The 22,661-nt window shown below is 41.3% G+C and overlaps 1 protein-coding gene and 1 long non-coding RNA gene across 3 annotated transcripts in view; one reads left to right on the top strand and one right to left on the bottom strand.

Annotated features, from left to right (window-relative positions):
• CNST (consortin, connexin sorting protein) overlaps positions 1–22,661 on the top strand; it is a 115,166-nt gene that overhangs the window by 71,088 nt on the left and 21,417 nt on the right. For both annotated transcript variants that reach the window (XM_027046245.2, XM_027046247.2), the window contains 6 exons: positions 1,193–1,398; positions 9,124–9,154; positions 11,007–11,093; positions 11,553–11,667; positions 14,290–14,311; positions 14,485–14,581. In XM_027046245.2, coding sequence (XP_026902046.1) covers positions 1,193–1,398; positions 9,124–9,154; positions 11,007–11,093; positions 11,553–11,667; positions 14,290–14,311; positions 14,485–14,581 — 558 coding nt within the window. The remainder of the gene's footprint in view (positions 1–1,192; positions 1,399–9,123; positions 9,155–11,006; positions 11,094–11,552; positions 11,668–14,289; positions 14,312–14,484; positions 14,582–22,661) is intronic.
• On the bottom strand, positions 13,104–18,785 carry LOC128313029 (uncharacterized). Its single transcript, XR_008293136.1, has 2 exons — positions 18,583–18,785; positions 13,104–17,392 (listed from the first exon to the last, which is right to left on the bottom strand). It is a non-coding gene; the product is annotated as an uncharacterized LOC128313029 (long non-coding RNA).

A 22,661-nucleotide genomic window follows, 5' to 3' on the forward strand; every position in this document is an offset into this window, starting at 1 on the left:
TGCTATAGAGAAATACATGTATCTTGTTAGGGTAAAACACAAATAGGCATAGTTGGGAGGAAAATATTCCAGGTGTTAGAATCTGTAATTGCTCAGAATGGCACAGAATATGTTACTAGGAAGATGAAGAACGGACCCCTCTGGCTAGAGCATTGGGTTTATTTACATTTTTTTAAATGCTTATTTATTTTTGAGAGAGGGAGAGGGAGACACAGAATCCAAAGCAGGCTTCAGGCTCCAAGCTGTCAGCACAGAGCCCATCGAGGGGCTCGAACTCACGAACCACAAGATCATGACCTGAGCCAAAGTCAGACACTTAACTGACTAAGCACCCAAGTGCCCTGAGCAGTGGATTTATTCAGAAGGCAGTAGAAGACTGGGTTCTGGGCACACTCTGGAGAGCTTGCAGAGGGCATCCTCAAACGTGGTACCCACACTGACTTACTGAGAAAGATCGTTTTCAGAGGCCAATCAGCTGAATGTACAGATGCAAACAGTCTGTTCAATTTGAATATGAAAATCAAAACGGAGACTGAGATTTCAGTGAATGGTCAAGTTATAATGTGTAATGATTAAATTTGTGAAATTTGGTACATCGTTTCAGGAACCGTGGGGTCAAGCATGTATTCATTGATCTTTTTTTTTTTTTTTAAGAAATTCATGTTACTTAACTTGTTTTTATTATGAAAGAATTTTCCATGGTCATTAGATCTGGCATCTGAGTTCCTGCTGTTCTCCTGGGATCCAGAAGTAGTTGTAAAGTTATCAGACCAGAGTTTAAAGAGGAAGGCTTAACTTCTTTAGCCATTTTATATGATAAGCGCATTTACCTTCCTATTTAATTCTGTTTTCTTTTGAGCAAGCCAAGACTTCCAATTACAGCTAATCCGTTTTTCCTTTGGGAGAATCAAGTTTTTGTCAGGTTTTAACCCACATTCTTTCCTTTAGAGCTCTTTTTATTAACACTCTTAATTATAGTTCTGCAAAACAAAAAATGATTTATGTGTGTGCTAACAGAAGCAATCAGAGGATGGCACAATTTCATGAAGTCAAAACCTTGTGGTTCTAGGCTTTTTTTTTTCATATAATTAGTTTTATTTGAAAATTGTATGGCTAACAGACATAATTATTTTAAGATACTCACCATGGCGAAAATTTATCCTAACCTGGGCATTTTATTTACTTCTTAAAGGACTTTCTTCAGGAGACACCACACCTTTAATGCACGAAAACGTGCTGAGTGCATCCACGCATGCTGTTAGTGACGATGAGTCTGCAGAAGTAAATGCTAATGATCCAGCAGAAGCCCCGAAGCTAGTTCTTCAGTATCTGTTCTCACTTATCCGAGGTGAAGTTGAGCAGGTGGATTCGAGAGCACTTCCCCTTTGCCTTCACCAGGTACTCCATTACACTCTTGCCTTCCGCCCTCAGCATTTATAATCACGTAAAATGCAGTTCTCTGCGACTGATTCTCCCCACCTGTCCTTGGTGAGCCCAGGAGGTGGCCCTGCATCAGTGGCTGGTGGGAAATTTAGCATGCGACTACTGGTGGCCACACATGGGCTATGAATGATCAATCCGTTCAGATAATCACTGCCTTCCTTTATTTGGTGAATAAGCTGTGTACGAATAGGAGTCTGTGTAGCAAGTGCTTAGTAAGTACCACCTAGATGCCAAAAACTCTGCTAGACTCGGGGGGAACAAAGATCCCTTAACAGAGTATGTCCTAAAGAGAGCCACTGTGGAGTAGGAGCAACACTTACAGAGATAAATAATTGTAGAAGCGTGTACTAAGTGTAGACATATATCTAAGATTCAACAAAAGCACAACACGTGTGATTAACTTTGTCCTGTGGGCATTAGCAGAAAAGAAGGTGACTCTTGAGCTGGGTTTTGCGGGGTATGCAGGTGCTCACCAGGGCGAGCTGGTTCAGGAAGACAGATCAGCTCCTGCAAAGACATGGCGGAGATGTTGTTGGAGATTAAGATGGAAAAGAGATGGGATAGTGGGGGGCAGGGAAGCCTTGCTTCTAGGGAGTGGGAGTCTTTAGTGAGGGGAGTGCCAAATCAAATTTGAATTTTAATGTTTATTTTTTTTTTGAAAGAGAGAGAGAGAGAGACAGAGTATGGGCAGGAGAGGGGCAGAGAGAAGGAGACACAGAATCTGAGGCAGGCTCCAGGCCTGTCAGCACCAAGCCTGATGCGGGGCTCGAACTCATGAACTGTGAGATCATGACCTGAGCCAAAGTCGGACGCCTAACCGACAGAGCCGCCCAGGTGCCCCTCAAATTTTGATTTTAGAAAAATGACTCTGCTGATGGTTGGGAGGGTAAGTTAGGAGGTGAAGAGCCTGGACACTGGGAGGCGTTCCAGACAGTAGAGAGGAAGCTTTTTTACACAAGAGCCCATTCAGAAAAATGAGATATGAGCTGCATTTTATTTTTCCTTTAAAGTGGAAATAATAAAATAATGGAGAAACTGAGACTCCCTCACAAAACAAATTCCTTATAATTCTGGGGTCAGAATTTGTTTTTTCCATTCAGAGCATCTGTTTTTGGAACATCATGAGAGAAATTTGAACATAGCCGGTATGTTACATAATATTATTTATTGCTCTAATTTCTTGAGACTAGTAATAGAATTTGTTCTTGGTTTTTTTTTTTTTTTTTTTTTGACTGTTTATTTATTTTTGAGAGAGCAAGCAGGGGTGGGGCAGAGAGAGAGGGAGACAGAATCCCAAGCAGGATCCTCTCTGTCAGTGCAGAGCACCATGTGGGGCTCGAACTCACGAACCGTGAGATCATGACCTGACCGAAACCAAGAGTCAGATGCTCAACTGACTGAGCCACTCAGGTGCTCCCCACCCCTTCCCACCCCCCCTTTTTTTTTGTCTTTTTCTTTTTGGTAATAGAATTGTAGGTTTTGTAGTATATAGCGTCCTTGTTCTTGAGAGATACATGCCCAAGTGTTTGGGAGTAAAATGACATAGTGCCCATATTATGATATTTTCACTTATCATGACGTATGACATTTCAGTAGGAAAAAGTATGTAAGAGAGGGAAAGACAGAGAAAGCAAATTTGGCAGAATGTCAACATTTGACAGATCTAATAAGAGGTAAATGGCTGTTGGTTTCACTCTTCTTTGAACTCTTCTGTAGAATTTTGATAAAAAGTTGAGGAAAAGGACATTTGGAGTAAAGAAGGAAATAGCAAATGTAGTCAAATATTTTCAAGTTTATGTCACTGGGCTGTTGTTTCATTAAAGGTAAGAAGAATGTTCTTTTCTACTGCTATATGATCCTGCAGCCGAGGCAGTTCTAGGACTGCTAGACCTTGATCAGGCCTCAAGGTTATTTAAAACAATTTTTAAGTTTGTTTGTTTATGTGTCTGTTTGTTTGTATTTTTATTTACTTTTTTTGTAATCTCTGCACCCAGCATGGGGCTCAAACTCACGACCCTGAGATCAAAAGTCACGTGAGTGAGCCAGCCAGGCTCCTTTTACTTAATTTTTTGACGTCTCAATATAAAATTCCACCCCTCATCCCCCAGGAACATATCAGTTTGCTGAGTCCTGTAGGCTGTGCTTCTTACGTGTCTGAGCAATCCGTCCTCCCCTGACAAAGGGGCTTAGGGGACATGGTGGTGGTTTAAAAGCGGGGCTTTGGGCTCCCCCACTAACAGTCTCAGTGGCTTCCAGTTTCTTCTCTAAATGGCAGAGGACTCAATGAAATAATGCATGTAAAAGCACTTGACGTAGTGCTTGGTACACAGTAAGAGCCAAGTAAATGCTAAGCATTATGACTGTAGCCTCACTGTCGCTAATTCAAAGACCGCTTGCTTGGAGAGAAGGCTGGGGGTCAGCAGAGGCGCTGAGGCAGCAGGAGTGAGCTGCAGGGTGTGCTCTTCAGCCGAGAAGACTTGAATCCATCCGCCTCCCAGGGGAGACACAAATCAGGGAGAGGTGGAGGCCGTTTCGTCCATTTCAGTAACTCCCAGCAAGGCACATTGTGTCTTTCGCCTGGAATTGCTAGTTACTGACATTTTGGTGAATTTTCATGCCCCCCACCCCCTACAGACACGTATTTGCCACTGAAACACCGTAATTTTTAGGTATTATATCACATCACCCCTAAATACACACACATGTGTCTCCCAACACCATGGGTACCCTTCGGCGTGACCTGTATCAACCACAAGAAACAAGATGCTGGTAAAATAGTATTATTTCACGTACAGCCTGTATTTGAATTCTCCTCACGTTGTTCCACAAGTGTGACTAGTTTTCCCCGAATCCAGGATCCCATGAAAGACCACACATTGCATTCGGTCATCAAGACTCTTTAGTCTTACGTGATCGGAAACAGTCTGTGCCTGAAAAGTTTTTTTTTTAACTTTCGTAACATTGACCCTTATGAAGAGCCCAAGACTTCTTGTAGAATGTCCCATAATTAGGATTTGTCTGATTATCTCTCCATGGTGTGATTCAGTTTAAACCATTTTGGACAAGGATTCTGCTTGGGTAACATTCCACACCCACTTCTCTCTTGAACCCACTCTGGTCTGGCCTCTGTCCCCACACTCTACCAAAATGACATTTTGAAGGTCGTAGGTGGCCTCCATGTTGCAAATCCAGTGGTCAGTCCTCAGTTTCCATCCTGCTGGAGGCATTAGAACCTTTGATAGGTTAATCACATACTCCCATTTTGAAGCACTTTCTTTATTTGCCTTTGGGACCCTTCCTTCTTGGCTTTCACGTCTTGCCTCACTAGCCATGCTTTCTCTGGCTCGTTTGTTGAGTCCTCCAAAGATTACTCAGTTTTCAGCATTGGAGCACTTCACTAGGCGGTTCTGAACTCCAGACTTCGGTATCTGGCCTCCTGAGGTGTCTGCAGAGCATTTCAAACTTAAGATGTCCCAAATCAAACTTCAGTTTTTCTTCCAAATCTTCTGCTTTCCTAGTCTTCCAGACCCTTTTGTTAAACGGCAACTCCATCCATTTAGTTGCTGAGACCAAATACTTTACAGCCAAATATTTTTTACCTCCCCCCACATCCAGTTCCAGTCAGAAAGTGCTGCAGACCTATTTCCACATATGCCCGGAATCTGAGCCCTTCTTCCCTCCTTCATTGCCCCCACCCCGGTACGGGACACCGTCACATCTCACCTGGTTCTCGCAGTGAACCCCTCACTGTAGAAACCCTGTCCTCTCCCTCTTCCATGTTATCACTGTCCTCCATACAGCAGTCATTGTGACCCAGAGAAGATGTGTCACATCATGTCAGCCTCTGCTTAGAGCCCTCTCGTGGCTTCTCATCAGAGTAAAAGCTAAAATCCCTACGTGGCCTAGAAGACCCTGCACGGTGCGGTGCTGTTCCCTGGTACACCTCAGTTTCTGAAACTCTCCCTCTTAGTCACCCCTTTCCAGGTACACTTGCCTTCTGGTGTTTCCTCAGATATCCAAGGATGCTCTTGCTTCAGGGCCTCTGGTGTCTCCTTTCTGCTCTTTCTGAGAAAACCACTAGAGGCTGCACCGAAACAAAGGACTAAACCAAGGAGCAGGATGCGAGATAGCTGAAATTGGGGATCTTGCCTAGGAGAGAGGCGAAGGGAGTCTGTAGGTGAAGGAATGTTCTAAGACAACAGCTTTGTACTGAGGAGAGAGTAACCAGTTCCGTTTGGAGGGGATCAGAATAGTCTAGGGAGAAACTTCTATATCATTTTCCTATTTCTGAGTATTTGCGGTACCTGAGTGTATCGAGGGCAGATTTAGACTCTTGGTGATGTGTTTGGAGTTGTCTAAGTGACAAGTGCATGGAAAACTGTGCCCCCCCCCAAAAAAAAAAGAAAAGTGGGAGGGAAAAGGAAAGAAAAAAGTAACTCCAGGGGAAACCAACGGTTTTCAGGAAGGGAAAAGTAGTAAGAGTTTAGTATCTGGATAGGCTCAATGACAAGGTACACATTAGATGTTATCTACCCGTAACAGGCTAACAGTGTGTGTGTGTGGGGGGGGGGGTGTCACAGAATGTGTACATGTAGCGTGTGTTTGCAGGGCTAGGCTGAGGGGAGCAAAAGACTCAGTCCTTATCTTCTAAAACTGAAAAATCCAGAAATGACCAAAATAGGCATAATGTGTAGAGAGACACAGGTTAAAAGAAAAAAACCAGAAGGACTCTGAATGCTTGCTCCCGAAGAAAGGAGAAAAGGGCAAGAGAGTGGCAGGGCTTTGTGAGCACATATTATAGGGCTCTGTGACTCCGTATGCCACAGGCACGCACGGTTTAAATGAAAGTAACTGAAAGGAGGCACTGATCAGTCAAACATAAGGTGAGGACAGCCTCTGGGTTACGGTGGCGGCGATGGATACGGAGAGGGGTGGATCGCAGTCCTCTTGAGGGGACGGTCACTAGGACTTGGTGTGGGTACAAAGCAGATGAGAGAAGTCAGAGATGACCAGGAGATGCGGCTGGGCGAGTGGTGGTACCATTAACAGAAATGAGGAATTGGAGAGGGAGAGTCCATTATTTTGGAAGTGATGTATCATTGAATATGTGCTAAAGGCCGTTGGAAACATGACTACAGTTACATCAGATACATCCTTGTATTTTTAGCTCTTGAAACTCTTGAAGATTCCACTTAAAAATTCTTGTTCTCGGTATGAGTAATCTTTCACACACTTATTTAATATGACTGCAGGCTAGCTTTAAGTATATAACTGAACTCATAAACTTGGACGCCTTTCATATAGAAGTGGAAAGGGAAACACCAAGCGGGGTGCTCTGTGCTCAGTGAGTTGATACTGAACTGGTGTCAGACTCAGACAGGAAATAGATGTGCTGGGATCCTTGAAGCCAGTCTCTGTGACTGGGGTCAAAAAATACACCTTCCTACTTCCCTTTTCTAGTTCCTGGTAGGTGACTTAAAACTGTTGCCCTCCCAAAGTGACTTTCAGCTTACTTCTTCCCATGATTCTACTCTGCATCTTGTACTTCTGGGTCAGACTCAGACTCAGAAACCATTCTCAGCACTTACTGCTGTGTGTTGACCACTACGCTAGACATGTACTCCCTCATCACCCTTTACAGCAGCCTAGCAACCTGGTCTCAGAGAGTTGTAGGTGTTACTGTCCCTGTTGGACGGATAAGGGGAGCTGCGGCTTGAGACATGAGATGACATATCTGTCCAAGGTCACACGGCCAACGGTAGCAAAGCTTGGACCAGAACACAGGTCAGTTACTCACCTCCACACTCCGCGTTCTCTCTGCCGTTCCAGGCTACCTCCAAGATTTAGACCTGGGATATCAAAGGAGATGCTAGACTGGCCAGGCGCGGGCTTCTACCGGGGCAGTGTATTTATTTTCTCAGATGCCCTTTCACCTGGAAATGCCTTTTACTTTTGAGGCATTGGGTCTCATGACCCTCTCTCTGTGGTTGCTTTTAGGTTACTGGAACCGTCACAGAAATCTGGAAGCTAATTGAAATGTATATTTCTGTAGTGCCAGAAAGTCTGGTTTGTAAGCGTGTGCAGCTTTTTATAAATGACTGTGCCAGTGGTGCACAAATGCAGCAGGCGAGGAGAATAGCTTTGAAGAGCCAGAAATCTAATCATCGTGGGCAACCAGAAACCGTGTTGGATGTGATGGGTAGTCGATTTTTCACTGGAAGTTGATAAATGAAATGACACTGGTTTCTGTAGTTGTAACCCAGCGGTGCTCACCACTGCTGGCTCATGAGAACCACATCCAGTGACGTCCATCATGTTGGGAGCTCGGGATTGGCCATGATGGAAGTATTGACACCACAGAAACGAGCAAATGCTACAAATCAGGGCTCTCTCCAGCACTCAGGGGCCAGAGGTTAGACACGGACCAGCACACTGCTTGTTGTATATGAAATTCTTGTTTTGGGAGTAAAAAGTGGTCAAATATTGACAATCTGCTGTGGTTACAGTAGGACCAATATAGCACACCTTTAGACCGATGAGCTGATAAAGACAAGCAGTTTATCCTTGGCAAAGTCCTGAGAATAGAAAATAAGTGTGGGCTCAAGCTTTAGGTGAAATTAAAACTTGACAGAGAAGTGATTGAGTCCAGTTACGTACATTGCCCATAGAAAAATGTTAGAGCTGTCGTATAAATTTTAAGCTAGGCAGATATCTTCTTTTAAAAGTATGCTGTTGCCACCATAGGACTTGGGGGAAAACGTTCCTCTTTGTTGCTTGATTATAGGTTTGACAAGGACTTCATTGCTCTTTGCGTTGGCAGAGAGCTGGAAAATGGAGACAGGGATCTATAAATGGAACACCTTTTTTAACTAGAGACTTAGTAAGAATGAAACGGTTTTACAAGTGTAAAGGACTTATGTGAAATACTCTAAATATGACAACAGTTTATGCAAATATTTCTCAGTGAATACTTTCAGTTTTACTGTTCTATTTATTAATGCCATATCTAAATAAAGATAGAAATAAAAGATCCCCGCGTTTTTAGAGGCCAAGAATTTTTCAGTTGAAGTATGCGTTAGAATGAATCTGGTAACTGATCAGCCTCGACTGGGTCCAGATCCTGACTCTGGACCCCCCATCCAGTGCCCTTTATACTGTGTGGCACTTTGTATATATTCCAGCCATCGTTGCTCAACTGTTTAGCACTATTGGCTTTTTGTGAAATATCGAAAGAGAACCAAAAGTCAGTGTCCCGTGAGGTAGTTTGTGAAATGCACATGAGTCTCATGTGACTTGACGCCTTTTAACTTTGTGATTTACAATACATAGTCACTCTTTCCCTCGCCCTATATCTTTACAAGCCCCTGTAGCGTTTTCCTCATTTGTTAGAGTTCTTCCTTCTAAACTCTAACAAATCGGTGAAGTTTGCTTTGATGTGAAGTAGAGTAGGAAGAGAGGTTGTGTAAAGACCAAAGCACATCTCTGTTTACTCTGCTTGTGATAAGTGACTTCAGAAATGTGTCCTGTGCCTACAGTCAGATTTCTTCTCATCTGGTGAATAAGAGTTTTCTTAGTTTCATGACACTCTGAGAGTGTCAAGGTCTTGATGTTTTCCAGGTTTGCCTTTTCATCCAAATATGAATCTAATTTCCTGTGTGTGTTTGTTTGTTTGTTTGACAGATAGCAGAGTCCTATTTCCAGGAGGAAGACTGTATCCTTTTCTTAATTTCAGGAAGAAATTCATAGGACTGACTCATAGAGAACTGCCCATGTTTTTAAAATTGAGATTTACATACAACATGTTTATATCTGTTGTTTTCAGTGGGTTTTAACAGCTGTGTCCACCCATGTAACCACCTCAGAAAGCAAGATGTAGAGAATTTCTGCTACTCCGGAAAATTCTCTAGAACCACCCAAATTTGACCTGACATGTAGAAGCCCCAATTTTACCATAATATCAATATTTGCGTGTTTAGGAGGGGGGGGGAGAAGCACATGGCTGAAAAGTATAATTTGAAAATCTATTGGATTTTCTTTCTTTTGAATTAAAACAGAAGTCCAAGTCAAGTGATATTCATTTGGCCATACTACACCTGGTAAATCTCAGGACTTTCTTATTATAACTTCCGGCTGCAGAAGGAAGACCGGATTCTTCATTTGTCATAGAAACAGGATGGATGCTGCCAAGTGAGACCGCCCAGGCAGGAGCTTAGCTTTTCTATCGGAAACATTTCTTCCCCCAGTTTTCCACTTGGCCTTTTTATAAATGGCTTCTCTTTTTCAGGGATGGCCCAGTAGCTACTCTCTAGGCAGAATGTGCCCTAAACCCACCTGTGTTTCCCCATCTGTGCGATGTGTTTCTCCCGCTAACCTTGTCGACTTTCACCACGTCTCTGAGCAGACTGCGGGAGAAGCAGCTATTATCCCTGTCAGACAAACTGTGGAAACTTGAGACGGTGGCCGTTCATGAGTAAGCGTGCGGGAAATCTAATTCTGGTGGAAATGCGGCTAGAACGCTTTTCTAACCAAATAGTGAGTACTTCGTAGTGCACTGAAGACCAGCACCCACACCTCGGGGAGCTTCTTGGTATGCAAATCTAGGGGCCTGAGAATCAGAGCTTCGGGGATCCGACCCAGGAAGATGCATTTTGGCAAGTTTCCCAGATACTGTTTGTGTCCAGTAAAGTTTGAGGAACATTGGTGTACTTTAGGGCAGAGGGAAATGGAAGATGGAATCGCCCCTCTTCCCCCTGGCCTACTTGATGATCCCCCGCCTAGGCGGCGGATGAACCTCGGTTATCGTGGGAAGGGCAAAAAGCTAAACAGCGAGTTTTTTCTCTTCCTTCTTTCTGGGTCAACACTTAGAACAAGGCCCAAAGGAAGATAGACAGCTGGACAATTTATCACGACCTCCTATGATGCTAAATGCATGATGCGGATGGAGAAGGCGGAAGTTCATACGAAAATCCCACAAAAGAGTACACGCACGTAATTACGAGAATCCCTCTGGCCAGTTGGCTAAATTTCCACAAAAGACCCATATAATGCTGTGCTCTGTCCTTGTTCAGGCGTGTAACCCTTTGGTGTTGTGGGAGAAAAGCCTTCGGTGGGAAATAAGTCGAGGGTCAAGGTGAGTAGATATCAGGAACACACCTGACTTAGTAGCACAGTTGCTTGACAGGTGCTTTAAGGGGGAAAAATGGGAAACACTTAGACTCTAGGATTCCCTGTGGGTGCTGTTTCCAGTTACATTACTTTTAATTGATTCTTCTAGAGATACATTCGCAAGCAGGCATTCCTTCAGCATTAAAACCTTTTTTGTTTCTGTTTGCTGCTGGAAAGGAACCCACATAGCTATGGCATCCCACGCTGTACGAAAACTTACCTACTCCAAAACCAGGAAACCCTACCTAATAAGATTTGTTTAAACCTAAAAATATTTAGAGTCCTTTCGTTTTTTTGGTAAGCTCCAAATTTCCCAATTTCCATAGAACATTCTTCTTAAGATATTAGGCTAAATGTAAAGAGTCCAGATTTCTATTTTCCTCAAATTTTCTATTCAGATGAGAAAGCAATGAAGTTCATTCAGCTTGAACGACTGTATCATGAGAAATTGCTCGCAAACCTCTCTGCCATTCAAGAAGAGTGGGGTAAGTACGGACTGACATGGGATGTGCAATTATCAGTAATCTAGTATGTTCCTATCTAGACATTTAACATCTTTGACCTGGTTTTGTAAATCAGGAAATAGATGTTTCCACAGTCAAGTTAATGTTGCAAAGAAGGTAGCGTTTTTACCACAAGTCCGGGTCACTGTGAGAAAATTTCTCTCTTTGTGTTTTGCTTTTCCTATCAATGACAAGAAAAGAACACTTACAATTCTGCATTTCTTCTGATCCCCTGGCAGGGCCTATTGGCTAATTTAGTCTCTGGGATAGTATTTACTCCTACCGAAAAGTAATCACTTAGCTATTTGTAACTGTGTTAACTTGGGTTGTGTGAGGAGATAATTTTGCATGGTGATCTTTATCAGTGACACTAGTCAACTACTTTTGCCCTCCTAAATATGTTTCGTAATAGCCAGTAATTAACAAATATCTTACATTTAGAAACAAAATGGAAAACTGTACAGCCACATACAATTACATCTGTAAGGAATTCAGAAAAAGGATTTAATGGTGAAGATTTTGAACGTCTTACTAAATTTTGCACAACACATCAAGAGTAAGTACATCAGTATTTGTGTAGAATGAGTTGGAATAGAGTATTGAAGAAGCATTGTAGCACTGAATATTTGAAATCCATGATCCATTTTTTATTCCTTTGTTAATATCTTCAGCTGGAGAAATTAAAGCAGGTAAAATGAAACGATTAGGTTTCTTTCTCAGCTTTTATCTCAGTTTCTTAGCCTGAGCATTGTAAAAGTTCAACTTTCCGTAAGTTCAAAGCACCTTCTAATCAGAAATTGTAAAATGTAACATCTAATTTTGGTCTCTTTTTGGCTAAGAGATTAGGTGATTCAAATGGAAAAAAAGCATGTACTAGGATTTTTTTTATTGTAGTTGTTTGCCAGTGTTTGTATGTTGTAGAAAAAAAATCTGTAAGATTTGTCTAATAGTGGGAAGCAAAAACAGTACAATATTTAACCAAAATACTGCAGAAGGAAAGCTACGTTTACCATATAATTTTTTTATATTTACCAGATAATTTTAAAGTGCTTTATTTGTATCAAATTGGATTTTTAAAACTAAATTGTAGTGATAACAAAGCATTTGCATATATTTTTTGAAATCATTATTTTAAGACTCGAAATTCTCAAGGTGAGAGGGCATGAGTGTCTTCAAACGAATGCAGATTTCTGAGATGCACAACATCCTCCATTCAGAAGCTGAAAGGTTCCATTCTGTTGATAACTTTATATCCTTTTCCTCCAGAATCACAGAGTAAACTGAAACTCAGTTTGTTAATAATGCAACAGACCCAAGCAATTGTTGTTTAGCTCAGGTAGCAGATGGTTGTTTTGGGGTCTGATTATTTTGGAGATCAGCCTTTAAAGAATCACTGTGGATTCAGAAATGATGCTCATTCACCTCTCATGGTAACAGTTGCCTTCCGTTAATTTGAACCTTTGAAACAGTATTTTTAGGGACTGTGCATTATAACCCAGTTTCTTAGCATGTTATAGATAGATCAACTTTCAACTTCATAGAGGTTTAAAATAATGGAATCTTTACAAATAGATAAGGGGGGGTTGTTTGTTTGTTTGTTTTAACGAGGCACTGCATGTGGCAGTCTGCCTTTTTTTTTTTTGTAATGTTTATTTATTTATTTTGAGAGAGCATGCATGCATACGAGCAGGGGATTGGGGCGGGGTGGGGGGTGGGGGGCAGAGAGAAAGGGAGGAAAAATTCCCAAGCAGGCTCCGCACTGTCAGCGCAGAGCCCAACATGGGGTTCAAACTCATGAGTCAGATCATGACCTGAGCCAATATCAAGAGTCAGACACTTAACTGCCACCCAGGTGCCCCAGGAGATTGTTTTCTTACTTTCAAAATATTCAGTGTAGACACTTTCCCTGCCTTTCCCATGGAACTAATAGTTTTTAATGTGTTGCAGATATTTTAATTATTTAAATCTTTTTTTTTTTTTTTTTACTGTTTATTTTTGAGAGAGAGAGAGAGAGTGAGGGAGGGATGGAGGGAGACAGAGGATCTGAAGCAGGCTCTGCACTGACAGCAGAGAACCTGATGCAGGACTCAAACCCACGAACCATGAAATCATGACCCAAGCTGAAGTCAGATGCTTAACCGACTGAGCCACCCAGACACCCCAGATGTTTTGATTATTTTAAAACAAATATTTATTTAATATAATATGGGCATGATGTGTTTATGCTATAACTGTAAATAATCCCCCCAAATTTTTACTCCTAAATTTCTTAATATAAATAATTTTTAATTCCATAAAGAATGAAGTGCATAAGCTCTGTGAGTTTTTACATACACATATATGTCCCTGGAGCTACACTCTGACCAAGATACAAAATAGCCCAGCCCCTCACGGTGCTCCCTCATACAGGTACCAAGTCAGTACCCACCCCCTAAAATAACCAGTGTCTAAGTTCTATAACAGTATATTTGCCTGTTCTGTGATTCTGATAAATGTAATCATACAGAATGTAGATTTTTGTATTAACTGCCTTTGCCCATCATTATGTTATGTCTGAGTTACATGTTGATGCATATTAATGGTAATTTGCTCAGTTTTATTCCTGTGTGGATTTGCTGTATGTGTAGCAATTCATCTATCCATTATATTGTTAATAGACATTCAGATTGTTTCTGAGTTTTGAGTATTTGAATAAAATGGCTATCTTTTAGTGCATACCTTTTCCATGGACATATCCTTTGTGTTATCTCTGGTATTCCCTAAAAGATAATGTTTCAAAATTAACTTTTTTTGTTACCTGTTTCCATGGATAATGCCAAATTATCTTTCATCATAACCTATTTCAGACCATAATGACATAAACTAAAATTTGAAAAGTGTGTGTGTGAAATACTCTTTATATTATTAGCAAAATGTTGACATTTTTTCCCCTGGATCTCAGCTTCTTTGGGGGTTTTCAATAATATTTGGTTATCTAAGGAGCTACCACATTATATAGCTGCCCTTTGAACGGTGTGAACCAGTGGTAATGTGTCAGCAGTGGAAATGTTCTGCACTAATTTTAGAATCCGGAGAAGCTATATTTTATTTTTACAGCCATTTCAGTGACATTTGTTTGGAAGCGTATTGCTGCTGTAATTTTTCAAAAATCTTTTTTTTTTTCTCTTTTCTTCTACAGTCCTGTTTTGTCCAAACATAAGGTAAGAGACAGTTTCCTTGAAAATATCGATGGAAAAAATGTTAAGTGTCCTATGTCTGTTGTATGGACTGTTTTAGGAAATAAACGCTTCTCAAATTATTTTCAGATTTCTAATTTAATGCAGCAGTTTCCCCAAAAGTTTTTTCTGTTTTATTTTGTTTTTTAACTTTTTAGATAGCAGCTGTAGAAAAGCCTCTGGGAAGGAAATGCTTTACGCCATTAATAGTTTCTGAAGATCCAAAAGAAAGAGGAACCACAGCCAAAGAGCCGGGTATGTTTTCACATTTAGAAAGGGGCGTAAGAGACGCCTGCCTCTTACATTTTACAAGTGTTACAAGGACTGTTTTTGCATTTACATTTTTTTGCATGCGTATACCTCTCCTACTAGACAAATTGCAAAGCAAAATTTTTTTTATATTGTGTAACTCTATTTTTAGGTGCCTAGTAGTAGAAATTATAACATCTAAATTCTTATAAAAACAAACTTATTTCCATGTGTTCAGTAGGTAGCTATATATATCTAACAGACTGACAAAACTACAAAAATGCTCTGAAACAGAGTCAGTTTTGGCATATTTGCACACCCTTTTTTGTTTAAAAACCAGCAATTATTATAGAGACTTTACCAGGAATTTGTGCTGTAAATCTAGATATTTTAAGAAGTCTTGTTTCTTGGTAATTCATCTATAGCAATTTATTCTCTTCCTTTTTGTATTTTCTAACACATGGTGTACTTTAACTCGCACGTGTACGTTTTTGAAGTATTTATGATATATTTTTTACCACTTCGTGTCTTACGCCCAAAGTTTAAAGATTTTCAGAAACTCTTTCTTACGGTACTAATGGATGTACACTATAGAAACTTCAGAAAATAAAGATAAATAAATACACTTTTGGGTGTTTATTTTTCCTGAAATACGATTTTAGTACTGACTTCTACTCTGAGGCTTTATGTCCCTGGACCTGAGAGACCTGCTTGTAAACAGGCAGCATCAGGTGTTTTGACTGAGTTGCCTGAAGACATAGGAGGAGGAGGAGGAGGGGGGGGGGAGGGGGAGGAGGAGGTGAAGGTAGAGAGGAGGGGGAGGACTGAGAGGGGGAGGAGGATGCCTTCAATTGAATTTGCCTTTCTCTCTTTACAAGCCTTTTCCCCCCCTACATCTTTACCCCCTGTTCTTCATGAGGGAAATTTGGGATATTGCCTTAGGTCATTCCTACTACACACTCTGTTCTTCCTGTCTCTTCTTTTTTTTTTTTTTTTTTTTAAGGAATTGGATCTTTCTCCAAATAAAATTTTATTTTATACTTTGCATTTTTGTTTTTTAAAAAAAATTATTTTAAGTTTATTTATTTTTTGAGAGAGAGAGAGAGAGAGAGAGAGAGAGAGCAAGCGGGGGAGGGGCAGAGGGAGAGAGAAAGGGAGAGAGAGAACCCCAAGCAGGCTCCGTGCTGCCTGCGCAGAGCCCAGTGCAGGGCTTGAACCCACGAAACTGCCAAATCATGACCCGGGCTGAAACCAAGAGTCGGATGCTTAACCAACTGAGCCACCCAGGAGCCCCTTATATTTTGCATTTTTAAATGCAAACTTCTCTTTCTACTTTTCATCCCTGATCTTTAAAAGAAAAAAAAAAAATCCTACAAGTAAGTACCTGATTTTTTTTTTTTTTTTGAGTATACTTGACAAAAATGTTACATTAGTTTCAGGTGTACAACATACTGATTCAACAATTCTGTACATTATGCTATGCTCGCCGCAAGTCTAGCTACCATGCGTCACCATACAATACTGTTACAGTACCACTGATGATGTTCCCTGTGTTGTACCTTTTATTCCTTTGACTTCTTCGTTCCGTAACTGGAAGCCTGTGTGTCTCACTCCCCTTCACCCGTTTTGCACCGCCTCCCACCGTCCTCCCCTTTGACAACCACCAGATTATTCTCTGTATTTAATAGGTCTGATTCTGCTTTTTGTCTGTTTATTCATTTGTTTTTGTTTTTTTAGATTCTGCATGGGAGTGAAATCATGGTTTTGTGTTTCTCAGTCTGACTTGTTTCATTGAGCACAATACCTTCTGGGTCCATCCATGTTATTGCAAATGGCAAGGTCTCGTTCTTTTTATGGCACAGTAATATTCCCCTGTGTACGTAGACCGCATCTTCTTTATCCATTCGTCTATCAGTGGACACTTGGGTTCCTTCTGTATCTTGGCTATTGTAAAGAATGCTGTGATAAACGTAGAAGTGCACATCTTTTCAAATTAGCGTTTTCATTTTGTTTGGGTAAATACCCAGTGGTGGAATTGTTGGATCATATGGTAATTCTATTTATAATTTTTTGAGGAACCTCCATACTATCTACCACAGTAGCTGTCTCTTTTCCAGTCATTTTTATATGGGAAAGCACAGTACAATGAGCTTTATAAAGATCTTAAAGAGGAGAAATTCACAAGTAGCACCCAGTTTGGATGTGGATGTGTCTCCATGGCCCGTTGTCTGGGAACAGTGGTGTTACTGGCTGACTGACTTGGCCAGTTAGTACTGGTTGCTGCACAGGTCAAGCTCAGCACTCCTTGTAGCGGCATCTGCTGGGAGATAACGTGGTGTACAGATGAGGAGACGCTGAGCTTCCACATTTAAGTAGCTTGCTTGTGCTTTGATTCACGTCTGGAACCTGGGTCTTCTGGTTTCTGACTGAACACAGCAGCCTTCCGCTGAGTAAGTTGTATGCATTCCCAAAGGCTTTCACAGCACGGGCATCTCACTGACCTCCATCTTATGAGGAAGGTATGCAGGAAATTCTGGGCAGAGAAATCTTGCCAAGTCTGATGAAACAGTATCTTTGAAAGAATCATGTCCCCTTTCCCAGAACTGGTTTCCTCAGATTGGTTATTTTCTGAATAAACGCACAGAAATGTAAGAACGTAAGAAAAAGAGAAATGTGAAAATAATCCTTTAAATGATTGGTATTTGACACTCCTTGGTGGCTCAGTCAGTGAAGGCCCAACTCTTGATCGCATCTCAGGTCTTGATCTCAGGGTCATGAATTTAAGTCCTACACTGGGCTCCATGCTGGGAGGGAAACCTGCTAAAAAATTTTTTTTTAATTAAAAAATTAAAATAAATGATTGGTATTGAAGATATTTTTGTTTTACCTCATATTCCTCATTTTTAACAGCGCCCAACATATGGTACCGTGTAGACGTTTGTTTCCCTTTTCTTTTTCTCCACATTCCTTGCTCTTGCCATTTTTTTGCGTAGTGGTTAAAGACATTGTTTCTGGAGCCGGATTTGTCTGGTTTGAATCTTGTCTCCACCACTTAAAACTGCGTGATCTTAGGCAAGTTGCCTAATTTCTCTGGGCCTCCCTTTCCTCAACTCCACAATGTGGACACGGATAGTACTTAACATCATAGGATTCTTACATGGATTAAAGTAGTCATTTCATGGGGAGCCTGGGTGGCTCAGTCAGTTGAGCATCTGGCTTTGGCTCAGGTCATGATCTCAAGGTCCGTGAGTTCTAGCCCCATGTGGGACTCTGTGCTGACAGCTCAGAGCCTGGAGCCTGCTTCAGATTCTGTGACTCCCTCTCTCTCTGCCCCTCCCCCACTCATGCTCTGCCTCTCTCTCTCTCAAAAACAAATAAACATTAAAAAAAAATTTTAAGTAGTCATTTAATGTTAAGAGTTTAGAACAGTACCTGCACAAGGTAAGAACTCCGTATATGCACACTAGTCTTTCTCCTCCTCCTCCTTCCTTCCCATGTTAGCACTGCCCCTGCCACTGGTGTTCTGTTAATGTTCTGTTATTCATACTTTTATAATTAATCGCCATTGTTATGTCTTCAAGTAATTTACATAGTATTTTATATTTTCAAAATAGTTTATGTGTATTATTTCATCTGTTCCTCTTACCAACCAATATAAGTTGGGCTGAGTCGTTTTTAAGAAACTCAAGGAAGTGAGTTATCCAGGAATAGAATTCATTAGAACCCAAAGCTAGATCCTGGTTTTCTGACCCTAAAGTCGCTGCATTTTTATTAATTTTATATTTTCTTTATTTTTATCAAGCAGTATTTTATATGTAAAAAATAATATTCATTACATAATACATGAAAACAAAATGAGGACCTGTAAACCTAATGCCCAACTAAGGATTAAATTACTGTCATTTCTGTTACGAGTACCTTTGTGTTCTTGTCTGTTCTGTCTCCTGCTTTTACCCCACCTCTGAGAAAATTATCATCCTGAGTTGTTTTTGTTAATGTTTACTTACTTATTTTGAGAGAAAGAGAGTGTGTGTGCATAGGAGGAGCAGGGGTGGGTAGAGGGGCAGAAAGAGAATCCCAAGCAGGCTTCGTGCTGCCAGTGCAGAGCCAGATGCGGGGCTCATTCCCACAAAGCATGAGATGATGAGCTGAGCTGAATTCAAGAGTCAGATGGTCAACCGACTGAACCACACAGGCGCCCCCATCCTGAGTTTTATACTTATCTTTCCCTTCTCATCTTTTATCAACTTCATTGAGGTACAATTTCCATGCAATAAAGATATACCCATTTTAAGTGTGCAATTTGAGGAGTTTCTACAACTGTGTATACTCCTGTAACTACTACCCCAATCAAGATGTAGCACATATTCATCACTCCAGAATCTTCCTTCCAATCCTCTTTTACTATTAGTCCCTCCCACCTCTAGTCCCAGGCAACCCATTGCTTCCTGTTATTATTGGTGGGTTTTCCCTGCTTTAGAATTTGATATAAATAGAATTTATCAGCATACTGTTTTTCAGAGTCACCGTACTATGTATGACTGACTAGTCCATTACTTTTCATTGCCGAGTGGTATTCTGCTCTTTGTGCCACAATTTGCTTATCCCTTTGACTGTTGGCAGTCATTTGGGTTGTTTCCAGGTTGGGGGTATCATGATTAAAACTTCTAGAAAGTCTTTAAGTCTTTTTGTGGATGTATGTTTTCATTTCTCTTGGTTAAAGAATTGAGGGTGGAATTGCTGGTCATAGGGAAGGTACATGTTTAGTCCTAAAAGAAACTGCCAAGCTGTCTGCCGTTTATACCATTTTATAGCCCCCTAGCGGTATATGAGAATTCCAGTAGCACCACATCCTTGCTGACATTTAATGTTGTCAGTCTTTTTTATGTGAGTCATTTTAGTGGATATGAATATCATTGTGGTTTTAACTTGCTTTTCCCGGATGACTGGGTATGTACATTTTTAGTTTTGAATTCGCTTCTGTAGAAGCTGTACGTTATCAACATTTCGTACTTAGTTTATTTTTTTTAGTGGCCTGTGAAAACTTCTTCAATCCTGATACCACTCAAATGTTTGTACTTAAAGTTAATTAATAAAGTATTCAGAAAGTATAAGATGTGCTAATTCATGCATGTTTTACTCTTATTATCATGAATTGCGGGGGGGATTTTAACCCTAAAGACAATTCATGGGAGGGTTGCCTAGCTGGCTCATTCAGAAGAACTCGAGACTCTTGATCTCAAGTCCTGAGTTCGAGCCCCGCATCGAGTGTAGAGATTCCTTAAAAAAAAAATAAACAAAACTTCAAAGAAAGAGAGAGAGAACTCATTGGGGAAAGGGTAACTCAGAGACGTGGACATTTCTGAGATTATGTATTAGAACTTAGGTTAAGTCTGACTTCTCATTTTAGAAATACCTCTTTAATTCATTACGTATGAAGCATCTGTCATGCACTCAGCTATAATTCCATTTTTATTTCATCAGAGTTCTTATTAGTAGGTGTGAAGTGAATGCAGTAAGGAGTGACAGGCTTACCTCACCAGATCCTTGAGTTCAGGAGCACCATGTAACAGAACTTCGTGCTAAGTGTTAACGCAAACATTAACAATAATAAGTGTATACTAGAATGCATACTTGTCAAAAATTCAAAAAATATTTTTATTTATTTATTTTTACAATTCTTTTTTTTTTATGTTTATTTTTGAGAGAGAGAGAGAGAGACACAGAGCACGAGCGGGGGAGGGGCAGAGAGAGAGAGGGAGACACAGAATCTGAAGCAGGTTCCAGGTTCTGAGCTGTCAGCACAGAGCCCGACGTGGGGCTCGAACTCATAAACCGTGAGATCATGACCTGAACCAAAGTCAGACACTCAACCGACTGAGCCACCTAGGCCCCCCTGGAAAATATTTTTTATTAAACATAGTGGATCAAACACTTACCTTCACTTTTTCTTGGAACACCACTGAAATGTCAGGGATTTTTTTTTTTTTTTTTTTTTTTTTTTTTTTTTTTTTGAGAGAGAGACAGAGAGAGTGGGGGAGAGACACAGAATCTGAACCAGGCTTCAGGCTATGAGCTGTCGGCACAGAGCCCAGCGTGGGGCTCCAACCCACGAACCGTGAGATCATGACCTGAGCTGACGTCAGACACTTAACCAACTGTGCCACCCAGGCACCCCAGAAAGGAATTCTTAACCCAGAAACCCACAGTGACTGAATCGGTGAGGAAGCAGCAGCAGTAGATGTGACATCCAGAAAGTTCTGGAAGCTGGAAAGCAAGTGGATGGGTGGCAACTGGCTTATTACACCAGAGAAGGTGGATAACTGAGTGTCTACAGAGAGAATGTTGAGTTCCACCTGGAAGGATTTGGGAATGGGAAACATGGAGGTGTCTCTAGGATCAAGCATACAGGGTTGGGCTGGCAACAGGAGGTTGGGCCTGAGGAAACACTTAGATGTTTATATGTCCTTTCTGCCAAGTGGGAAGCTGAGGTTTATTTCTTAGAGCACCTGAACTAGAGGCAATGTGGACTTGGATGAGGCACAACTCAAGGAAGGGTATTCTACAGAAAATGAGGATGGAATGAAGATCTTATCCCCCGAGTGGCAAGCACCTTATCCTGCCTTCTGCAGTTAGTATCTAGAACTGTGGCCGGCTGGTCTCTTGCTTCCTCTAGGGGAAACCAACTGCCTGTCCAAGAGATAAAACCTCCAGATACTCACATTGAAGGCCTTCCAGTGAACGGCCTAGACCCTCTTTGTCCCACACTGAGGACCAGCTCCTGGAGAAGACTTGCCTTTAAGCACAGAGCTGCTTGTCGCCTCGGATAGGAAAGACAGAAGCCAAGTCAGCTGACAAACTGAAAGCAGCTCAAAGGAAACAGAATGGAGAGAACAGATGAAAACCTTTTAAAAAATGAATGAACAGTGTCACAAGTTAGAGTATTGTATATATGAAAATAAGAATGAGCTGTTTTTTAAAAAAGAACATTCAGAGAATTAAAACATTCTTAGAAATTAAAAGATGTGATGACCACAAGGAAAAATTAATTAGAAGAGGTGGAAGGTTAGAATTGAGGCAGCATCCCTGAAAGTCCAGAGGCAGAGAGAGGAGTGGTGTGGCAGAAAAGGTAGAGACAGTGAGTCTGAGAGGCCCGAATCCCAATACAGGCCTTCTGGAGGGGTGGGGCGCCTGGGTGGCCCAGTCCGTTGAGCATCAACTCTTGATTTTGGCTCAGGTCCTGATCTCAAGATTCATGAGCTCAAGCCCCGCATTGGGCTCTGGGTTCCGTGTGCTGACAGCACAGAACCTGCTTGGGATTCTCTCTCTCCCTCTGTGTCTGCCCCTCCCCTGCTCATTCTGCTCTCCCCACCCCCCACCTCTCTCTCTCAAAATAAATAAACTTAAGAAAAAGAAAGCAATAGGGGACAAATGATTAAGAAAATTTTATAAGAAAATTCCTAGAATTGAAGGTCATGAGTTTCCAGGTTGAAAGTCTCACCAAGCACCCAACACAAAGAAAGAGAAATTTCACGAAGCTTCAGGACACCAGACGTAAAGAAAAACAACCAAATCTTCCAGGAAGAGAGTGTAGGTGACAGGGACTGGTATTCACATTGGCAGAGAGACTCTAAGACCCTACCAAGCGCTCAACACGGCACAGCAGTGCCTTCACAGCTGTGAGAGGGAATGACTTCCAATGTAGAAAACTCAACCCAACCAAAGTTTTAGTCAGGGGTGAAGGAATAAAGACTTTCAGATGTGAACAATCTTAAGTTTACCTTCCATGGACCGTAAAAAAATTTCAGCAGAGAATAAACAAAGAGGAAGACCTGGGATTCAGAAACCGTGTTCCCAACACAGCCAGAGGGGGTTCCAGGAGGAGGCCTGTGTAGCAGGCCTAGAAAGCCGCCCTGGTTAGGGACTCAAGAATATGTTGTGGGGTTTTTTTAAGATTTTTAAATTTTTTTTTAACTAATCTCTATACCTAACGTGGGGCTCAAACTCACAACCCCAAGAACAGGAGTTGGATGCTCCACCAACTGAGCCAGCCAGGTACCTCACAAAGGATATGTTGTGGGGTTTT

Source organism: Acinonyx jubatus, chromosome E4, assembly GCF_027475565.1.
Source record: "Acinonyx jubatus isolate Ajub_Pintada_27869175 chromosome E4, VMU_Ajub_asm_v1.0, whole genome shotgun sequence".
NCBI lineage: Eukaryota > Metazoa > Chordata > Mammalia > Carnivora > Felidae > Acinonyx > Acinonyx jubatus.